Source organism: Triticum aestivum, chromosome 7A (genome assembly GCF_018294505.1).
Source record: "Triticum aestivum cultivar Chinese Spring chromosome 7A, IWGSC CS RefSeq v2.1, whole genome shotgun sequence".
Taxonomy (NCBI): Eukaryota; Viridiplantae; Streptophyta; class Magnoliopsida; order Poales; family Poaceae; genus Triticum; species Triticum aestivum.
In genome coordinates, this window is record NC_057812.1 from 184,638,567 (window position 1) to 184,648,780 (window position 10,214).

At 51.7% G+C, this 10,214-nt stretch overlaps 1 protein-coding gene across 1 annotated transcript; it reads right to left on the reverse strand.

Annotated features, from left to right (window-relative positions):
• Positions 1-2,396: 2,396 nt before the first annotated feature.
• On the reverse strand, positions 2,397-3,622 carry LOC123153543 (nuclear transcription factor Y subunit B-8-like). Its single transcript, XM_044572624.1, has one exon. It carries the CDS (start codon positions 3,494-3,496, stop codon positions 2,600-2,602), a length of 897 nt encoding a protein of 298 aa, XP_044428559.1. The 5' UTR covers positions 3,497-3,622; the 3' UTR covers positions 2,397-2,599.
• Positions 3,623-10,214: the final 6,592 nt, after the last annotated feature.

Below are 10,214 nucleotides of genomic sequence, written 5' to 3' on the forward strand. Positions count from 1 at the left end.
GGTCTTCACCTGTTTTCATGACATTCCATGCATAATAAACAAACAACTAAGCTACCGTAATACCTCTATTTTGAATTTGTTTTCTTAATTAGATCGTGGCTACAAGACATGGTGGTATTTACGTATTAGCATTTTTGACCAATACATTTTGATATTGAAATCATGATTGGATTGCTCCCAAGTCAAATGGAAACGAGTATCAGCAATCTCAGAAACCATGAAGCCTCAACAAAATATGGGCGTAGGTGCATGGACAAATGATAAGGCACCCATTCTTTTGTGAAAAAGATCTTCACATGCTTTATTGTGGTCTCCAAGATATTAACAACAAATTTACATTGTGGAACTACTCAATGACAAATTTAATAGCTTCTACTTAATTTCCATGCAAACAAGAAAAGAAGAGAAAAACTACTTTACCACAATTTGATTATATGGTTATTAGGACTTCAATTTTTTTAAAGAACCCAATATATTCCCTCTGTAAACTAGTATGAGACATATTTGCAGTTCAAATTTGAACTGCAAAAACATTTAGTTCAAATTTGAACTATAAATATGTCTTATATAATTGTACAGAGGTAATATTACTTAATGATCACTAGTAGAAAACAGGGAACTACTCCCGGTTCTAGAGGGTCTTTAGTGCTGGACTCGTGTAGGGTGGATGCATGCTCGTGCTAGGTGTGTCACATGAGTGAGACATTCCACATGGTCTTGGTGCACGCATGATAAGTTGCGCTGTAGTATATTTGACAAGTTACTACCTAGCATCCGGAGTTTGTATACCATTATGTCAAGTGAACTACGAGTGCTTTCTCTTTGGGTAAATGTTGAGTGGCTGATCCATCCTTACGTTGGTCGCTTCCCTCGCCGCTCACACAATCACATGTCCCCACCCATACCACACACACCTTATCTCCTATTTTGGAAATTTCTCTCCCTCTTCATATCTCCGCCGAATAAACTACCCCCTCTTCTCTCTCCCCCTCCCCTTCTCTTCGTGTCCCTCTTTGTGCGGCTTGTGACTTCTACAAGTGGCCAACCCTTGACCCACTCAATCCAGGAGTGTCCTTTATTCACTACTTCCGGTGCTACGTCATCACCCCTACCCGCATGGCCGCTGCAACAGTTTGTGAGCGAATCATCGCCTTCTTCGTGCCCACACTCGTCGAGAGTCAGGTTCCTCTCCTCCCTACACACTCCCTCACTCACTCATTCACTCACTCGCCCACTCACTCTCTCTCTCTCTCTCTCCGTCTCTTTCCCTCTCTTTCTGTGTATGTGCGTGTGTGTGTGTCTCATGCTTGCACGCGCATTGCCAGCGTCGATCACCACTTTCCTTGTCCATTGCGAGGCAACCTTGGCTCCTGCATAGTCTGAGGGCATTGGTGCGAGGCTGACCAGCTGCACGGTCGGCAGATGGTCATGTGATGATGCGGGTTGCACTATTCTGAGTTGTAAGCACTGATATGGTGTCCTTCAAGTGGCGGGCTGGGCTACAAGCGGCGGCTGGCCGTTATACGAGGGTGACTGTCGATGTTACGATCAGCGACAATGATGATGCAACCGTGTGGTGGCTATTGCGAGTGGCAAGAGATGATCGATGAGTGTTCTGGGCGTGAGGGTGGTGTTGCTATGGTGACTTGCCTTGTATGCTAATAGGCCGAGAGGTGAATGGTACGATAACGAACGGCTGAATGGGCGAGGATGACGATGTTGTGAAGGGGGGCAATGGATCATGCGACGACGGGATGTGTCTGTGGAGGGTTGTGATGTTGCGACCACGGGTAGTGGATGCTGCAAGCGGAGTGGAGAATGATGCAAGAGCCCAGTGGCGCTACGACGGTGGGCGACCCGAGCGACGAAGACAAAGCCACAGTGTTTGCGAGCCGCACAACTATCACTGCAAGGCACACGTTGATGTGTTTTTCCCCTGTGTATGCACGTGTGGTTTGCTGAGAGGGAAGTTCGCGCAAGTCTATCGATCATGCAGCGCGCGACGATGCCCTTTCCACCGCTCCATGCCAGTCGGCGGCGTGCACCCCATCAGTACAACAACGTCAGGCAGTTCCCTTTCCAGCTACGCATGCAAGATTTCATCACAGGCCAAAGGCTTTGAAGTACCTATGTCGCTCCAAACTCATTCATGACCACTTTGCTAACTGACGCACATATGAACGTACATGTGGCTGGAGAGTGAGAGATAGAAGTAGATGGAGAGATACAGAGAGTATGACTTTTGTTTGAGCGTGAGCGACCATATGACCCGTGAACATGACATATTCGTAACGTTATACGGAGCTACAATTTGCAACGCAAAATATTGTGTACTGCATTCTACACATCACAAACGATGCTGAGGTCGGAAAATCTTTTGGAAACAAATGCAGCTTTTCATAGGATCATCAATTGCGAGTAGCCAAAGTTAGAGAAACCAAATTAAGCGACGATAACTTCAACAACAAAGAGTACATGAATTACTAGAGGACAAGCCCACATTAGGTAAGAAGTACGCACACATAAACCACGGCCGGATCAACACGGCAAATTATTACAGTACGCAGGACACAGAAGCTAACGAGCGCTGCCCACGCGACTAACCAGATTGAACGGGCTTGTCCTGCGATCCTTCTGCTGCTGGCTCTGGCTCCGGCTCTCCCGTGCCTTCCCCCGGCACCGGCACGCCGTTGGACGAGCTCCCCTCGTCGGCACAGGCTCCTCCTTTGCTGCTACCCGCACCGTACGCACCTTCCCCGTACCCGTACCCGTAGTATTGTTGGGCCACGACCTGTTCTCCGCCGAACACATGGCACTGGCCGCCGACGTTGGGCCGCACGGGCGTTATCCCGACAGTGTAACCCTGCACTGGAGCCCGGGGCGCGTAGACGCCCCGCTGCATCTGAACCTGCACCGGAGCTGGGGGAGTGTACATGGGCCACTTCACATGATTCTGAACCGGCATCGGAGCTAGGGGCGCATAAACTGGCCGCTGCATCTGATTCTGAACCTGCACTTGAGCCGGAGGCGCGTACACTGGACGCTGTATCTGAGCCTGCAGCGGCACGGCGTGGCGCATGGGCGGGGCCGCGCGGGAAGGTGCACTCATCACGGTGCGCCTGTCGCCTGCGGTGGCACCACCTGTCGCCGCATTGGGGTCGCGCATGCGGTGCAGAAACACACTGAGGGGCACGATGTAGTCGTCGAAACCGAGGCGGTTTAGGGCCCACAAGATATCTTCGGCGTTGACGGTCTTGCGATGCTCCATGTGGCACCGCTCGTTGGCCTCGCCGGTGACGAAGCTGATGAACTCCGACACACACTCCTGGATGGCTTCCTTGGCGTCGTCGGAGATCTTGGCATGGGCAGGGAGCGCGCGACGCATGATGCGGATCACGTTCGCGATGGGCATCAGCCGGTCCTGCTCCCTCACCGCCGGGGTCGCCTGGGTAGGCGTCGGCGCCGCTGCTCCGTTGGGGACGTCGGCGTTCTCCATGGCTAGAGCAAGCCAAGGTGCAATGCAAGTAGTCGCACTTGCCTTTAGGGCTTTGCTGGTTGAGTTGTAAGTGTTGTGCTTCTGATCGACTTGTTTCAGTGTGTTAAATAGGCTGAGATAGGTATAGGTGCCGGCTTAGCTGTGCTTTGTGTTTCCGATCAAACGGACAAGTGTCCATTTTGTTGAGAGGTTCTGGCAAAGACATCACCTTTAACAGATAATGTACTCATGTATGAGACTATTAATCAGAGGAAAACGATAAATCATGTGTAAATGTGATTATAACCGTTGGTGGTGAGGGCTATAAATGTACATAGTTTTTTTCCTTTCTTTTCTCATGACGTGTAGACAGGTCATCTTGAAACTGAAATGGTACATTAAACACAAGGCAACAAAGGTACAACATAATGACAAGCAAATCAGTGGCAACACAGGATTTTGAAGATGAATATCCAGAACAAGAAAAATGTATGAAATTACAAGAAAGTAAGAGATTGAATACGTAATCAAATCTATAAAATTGCAAGGAAACAATTTACATGGAAAAAGAGACTGCATCTAAAATAAAATCTATCAAACCTAAAAAAATACTATATTTTTAGTAAAGTTATAAGCAAATGAACATTCAGTAGAAGGTGTGTAGTAATGTCAAAAATATATAACAGAAGTGAAAGAGAGAAGGAAAAAAAGATACGATACAAAGAGAAAAGTATAAGCAAAAAGTTACAATATATGCTGAAATAAATGCTATTAGGACATACTTAATTAAACCAAGACCTCTTACTTCCATGTCACAGGCTTAACACTTGTGACGCCCCCGATTCAATCATACACTAATCATACACGCAAACGTGTACGATCAAGATCAGGGACTCACGGGAAGATATCACAACACAACTCTAATGCAAGAATAAGTCATACAAGCATCATAATACAAGCCAGGGGCCTCGAGGGCTCGAATACAAGTGCTCGATCATAGACGAGTCAACGGAAGCAACCATATCTGAGTACAGACATAAGTTAAACAAGCTTGCCTTAAGAAGGCCAGCACAAACTGGGATACAGATCGAAAGAGGCGTAGGCCTCCTGCCTGGGATCCTCCTAAACTACTCCTGGTCGTCGTCAGCGGCCTGCATGTAGTAGTAGGCACCTCCAGTGTAGTAGGGATCATCGTCGACGGTGGCGTCTGGCTCCAGGGCTCCAGTATCTGGTTGCAACAACCAGGTAAAAGGGAAAGGGGAAAAGAGGGAGAAAAGCAACCGTGAGTACTCATCCAAAGTACTCGCAAGCAAGGAGCTACACTACATATGCATGGGTATATGTGTAAAGGGACATATCGGTGGACTGAACTGCAGAATGCCAGAATAAGAAGGGCATAGCTAATCCTGTCGAAGACTACGCTTCTGGCCACCTCCATCTTGCAGCATGTAGAAGAGAGTAGATTGAAGTCCTCCAAGTAGCATCTCCAAGTTGCATCGCATAGCATAATCCTACCCGGCAATCCTCCCCTCGTCGCCCTGTGGAAAAGCGATCACCGGGTTGTCTGTGGAACTTGGAAGGGTGTGTTTTATTAAGTATCCGGTTCTAGTTGTCATAAGGTCAAGGTACAACTCCAAGTCGTCCTGTTACTGAAGATCACGGCTATTCGAATAGATTAACTTCCCTGCAGAGGTGCACCAACTTACCCAACACGTTTGATCCCATTTGGCCGGACACACTTTCCTGGGTCATGCCCGGCCGTGGAAGATCAACACGTCGCAGCCCCACCTAGGCACAACAGAGAGGCCAGCACGCCGGTCTAAACCTAAGCGCACAGGGGTCTGGGCCCATCGCCCTTAGCACACCTGCACGTTGCATACGCGGCCGGAAGCAGACCTAGCCTACAGGCGTTCCAGTCCAATCCGGCGCGCGCCACTCAGTCGCTGACGTCTGAAGTGCTTCGGCTGATACCACGACGCCGGGATACCCATAACTACTCCCACGTAGATGGTTAGTGCGTATAAGCTCGTAGCCAACTCAGATCAAATACCAAGATCTCGTTAAGCGTGTTAAGTATCCGCGAACGCCGAACAGGGCCAGGCCCACCTGTCTCCTAGGTGGTCTCAACCTGCCCTGTCGCTCCGCCACAAAGTAACAGTCGGGGGCCGTCGGGAACCCAGGCCCACCTCTACCAGGATGGAGCCACCTGTCCTTTCAGCCCCCTCATCAGAATCACTTGCGGGTACTCATCGAGCTGACCCGACTTTAGTCACCATCTGTATAGTATGTATGTATGTATAGTATATACCCGTGATCACCTCCCGAGCGATCACGGCCCAATAGTATAGCAAGGTAGACTGACAAGAATGTAGGGCCAATGATGATAAACTAGCATCCTATACTAAGTATTTAGGATTGCAGGTAAGGTATCAACAGATGTAGCAACAATGTCAGGCTATGCATCAGAATAGGATTAACAGAAAGTAGTAACATGCTACACTACTCTAATGCAAGCAGTATAGAGGAGAATAGGCGATATCTGGTGATCAAGGGGAGGGGGGGCTTGCCTGGTTGCTCTGGCAATAGAGAGGGGTCGTCACCTCCGTAGTCGTACTGGGTAGCAGCGACGTCGGTCTCGGTGTCTAGCGGAAGAAGAGGGGGTAGAAACAATGAATACAATGCAAACAGATGCATGACGATGCATGACAAAGCAAAACGTGAAGCTAGGCGTGCCCTAACGCGGTATGAGGTGATGCCGGTGAAGGGGGGAAACATCCGGGAAGTATCCCCGGTGTTTCGTGCTTCCGGGCAGAGGACCCGGAGGGGGAAAGCTGCGAGTCCGATAGGTTAGGGATGTGCGGCGGACGAACGGGCCGCGTATCTGGATTCGTCTCGTCGTTCTGAGCAACTCTCATGTTGAAAATAATTTAATCCGAGTTACGGTTTAAAAGATATGATTTTCTAAAGATTTTATTAATTTCTGGAATTTAATTAATTAATTATTTAATTCAAAAATGGATTTATGACATCAGCATGATGTCATGCTGATGTCAGCAGTCAACGGAGTTGACCGGTCAACCTGACAGATGGGGCCATTGACTGGGTCAACAGCACGGTCAGCAGGCCCAGTCAGCAGTCAACAGTCCTGTTGACTTAGTCGAACCTACACGTGGGTCCACCTGTCATAGTCACAGTTTAACTAAACCTAATTAACTAGTTAATTAATCATTAGTTTATCTAATCAGAGTTAATCAGGTTAATTAACAGATCCAATTAAGTTAATTAATTGTCAAATTAATTAATTAATTAATTAATATTTTTCTAATTCTTTTTTTAATAACAACGTTCTGGGGCTGGTGTCGGGGAAACTGATCCACCAACACCTATGGGGACCAGGCCCCTTTCGATTCGGAGGGGGGCGGAGGCCGCGCAAAGAGCGGATCGAGGCAGTACACGCGAGCAGTTTTACCCAGCTTCGGGCCGCACCGATGCGTAAAACCCTACTGCTGCTTGTTTGCGTGTATTGAATTCTTGCTCAGGAGCGATGGATGCTGCCAGACCGAGCGTGAGAGTGTTCCTGATGTTTCGAATGAGCCGAACCTCCTCTACGTTGCGCTTGGGCCTCCTTTTATACTTTCAAGGGGTCACCGACAGGTGGCAACGTAGACTAGAAGGGTAAAAATGGAAAAGGATGCGGTAGGTGCAGCTACCGCTACTGTGGACACAGTGCACCCTACCTAACTCTGACGGCAGGGGACAAGGTCATTGAATGCCCGTCTGAGTTGCCTAAACAGTGCAAAAAGTGACCGTTAGGAGCGCCACCGTTTGCCACGATGGCCTTCTCTTCATCTCCGCTTGCCACCGCGTACCCCTGGCTGCACAGGCTCCCGCCACGCGCCCCTGAGGAAGCCTCATGGCGACACGCGGTTGGGTGCGCTGGAGCGTGGGTACAGAGTGGCAGCGGGCCCCCGGCGAGTACCTTGTCGGGGTCGTCGTCTTGTCGAGTCCAGAAGTTTGTCGCTCACCGGACCTTGCCGGGACGTGCGGTGCATCGCGGCAAGTTTCTTGAAGTGCCATGGTTGGCCTTCCCGGCAAGCTCCTCTTGCCGGGGCCTTGTCTCTTCCCGGCAAGATCCTCTTGCCGGGGCCTTGTCTCTTCATCTTGAATGCTTTGTTCTTGAATGGTTCCAAAGGAACCCACGGAGGACTCTGGCGGTCGTCCGGCAAGCCTTGCCGCGCGGCGCTGCAACTGCCCGTGCACAAGTTCGGGATACTAGGGTACCCCTACTCTAGTACACCGACAGCTGGGCCCCGTTTGTCATAGGCCCTAGGGACCTTAGCGGGCGTCGGTGTTAGCGGGTTCGGGCGCAACGGGTGCCCCACACCCGTTCGGGCGCACGCCCAGGGGTAGGCGGAGCTAGCAGGGCGCCGGAGCAGGGGAGGCCGGTGGCCACAGCGCCGGCCAGGCGGCCGGGGCGGCGAGGAAGCGGCACAGGCAGGGGAGCGGCAAGGCGAGGCGCACGACGCGGGACGTGCAGCCAGCAGCGGGGGCAGGCCCGGCAGATCCAGCGATGGACGACGCTGAGGCGGGGTGCAAGGGCGCTTCGGCCAAGGGAGCGCGGTGCGTACGGCCACCCGCAAGCAGGCGTAGCAGAGGGCGGTCCAGGGACCTGTGTGCGCGGATGGGGGCGTGGTGAGCGCGCATCAGGTGCGGTGAGCGCGCATCGGGCGCGGCCATAGATGGCGCGGGCGCGCACGAGGGTGGGGACCAGGGTGCACGGTGTCGAGGCGAGCCGGGGAAGCCGACGCGGGGAGAGGAGGAGGGAAAAGCGGCAGCTCACGGTGGGGCGTAGGGTCCAAGGCAGCGGGCTCGATGAAGGTTGATGCGGCAGGGTCCAGTGACAATGGAGAGGACGACGATCCGGCTAGGTGGAACTCCGGGCGCCGGGCACGATGGCGGAGCACGACGGCGATGGGGGGAGTGGGATCGGGCCCCTGGGCGCAGGCGGGCGCCTAGATCAGGCGGGGGATGCAGCGCCAAGGCGGTGGCGTGCGCCTGCGTCGTGGAGGGCGGCGGTGCTAAGGAAGAGCGATGGGGAGGGAGGTCGGGTGCTCGTCGACGGGGGGAGGGGGCGCTCGTCCCTGATCCAGATCGGGACGAGGAGAGGATAGACGTGGGGAGTGGAAGGAGTGGGTTAGGGTTCGGTGTCCCCTGGGTGGGTTAGTAGGTGAGGTGGGGTGGGCCGGTCCGGCCGAGCCGGCCTGTAGCTAGCTAGGCCATTCGGCCCAGGGAGAGGGGTTCTTTTCTTTTGTCTTTTTTTGTTTTGTTTTCTGTTTTTGTAGTTTCTTTTCTTTTTTTATTTATTTTCTTTTCTATTTTAAATCATTTTAAATTGTCTAGGTATTTTTATAAAAAGGTGTTTCCTTTATTATAATTACCCAGTCATTTAACTGCACACCCCGAACATTTTAGTTTAATATTTTGAAAACTTTGTCGTTTGACATTATTTGAATTTGAATTTGAAACGTTTTCGAATCAACCTGAGATTAACTACAGTGACCGAGGTGACATGGCATCATTAACGTGAGATTACTGTAGCATGATTATCCGGGCGTCACAATTCTCCTCCACTACAAGAAATCTCGTCCCGAGATTTAAGCAGTGGAGTAAGGGGGAGGTGCTGGTAGCGAAAACCTAACGAGTCTTCTCGGTCCTGGCCGCCCTTTTCGAAGAGGTTGATCCCTTTCGTTGATGTCCTCATTTATCTGCTTCAAGTCACCATGATCAAAGCGTCATCCTTTCTTCGGGATCTCCATCGTCCTACGAACGCGAACAAGGGGAAAAACTCCGGAAGAAGGCGTCTCCACAAAGCTGGGCATCTAACGGTGAACTCAATGGGAATTACACAAGGTACCCCACGAGTTGTATTTCAGTGAATTCGTTGAGTGCAATATACGATGGTACCAAAGTTTTAAACGGGTAGGCAATCATTCGATGACTAGACAAAAGCTAGAATGAGGGTTTGAACAACGAGATTAACATGGTGTTTGATTCCACCGCGTCCCCCGTAACGGCACGCGTCAATCGCGGAGTCGTGGGAGAGATCGTGGGTGGTTGTTTATTTGGAAGGCCAAAATGTCCGCCCCGTCCCTCTTTATAAGCAGGGGAAACAGGGGCATTTCCCCCACCTTCGCCCTTCGCTGCTGCAATCTCAGCAATCTCCGCCGCCCTCCTCCGCTTGCAAAGTTGAAAGAGGGCAGCGCTCCGCCCCCGTCGCTGCCGCCACCACCTGCACCGTCGATCTCCCCCACCGCCTCCGCCATGCCTCTGAAGCCCGGGAAGGGGAAGGCCACGAAGGCCGCGGCCGCGAAAACTGTGAAGTCGACCGAAGCGCAGCGGCTTGAGGCGCTGCGGAAGGAGCGGGCCACTTTCCCCCCCGAGCTCTCCGCGAAGGAGCTGAGGGAGTGGTACTATCTCTTCTGGTCGACGGAGACGCGGGCGCGTCCGCGCACGAAGGTACTCTCCGCCGTCGCCTCGCAAGCAGCTCCAGTTGGCGAATATCCTTTCTTCGCCTTGTTCTTCTACTGCGGGCTCTGCCCGCCATTCTCTGATTTCTTTTGCGACGTCATGAACACCTATGGACTCCACCTCCTTGACTTCACCCCCAACGCCGTTCTGACCATGGCAGTTTTCGCCCATCTATGCGAAAACTTTGTCAGAGTCCACCCCAACGTAGCTC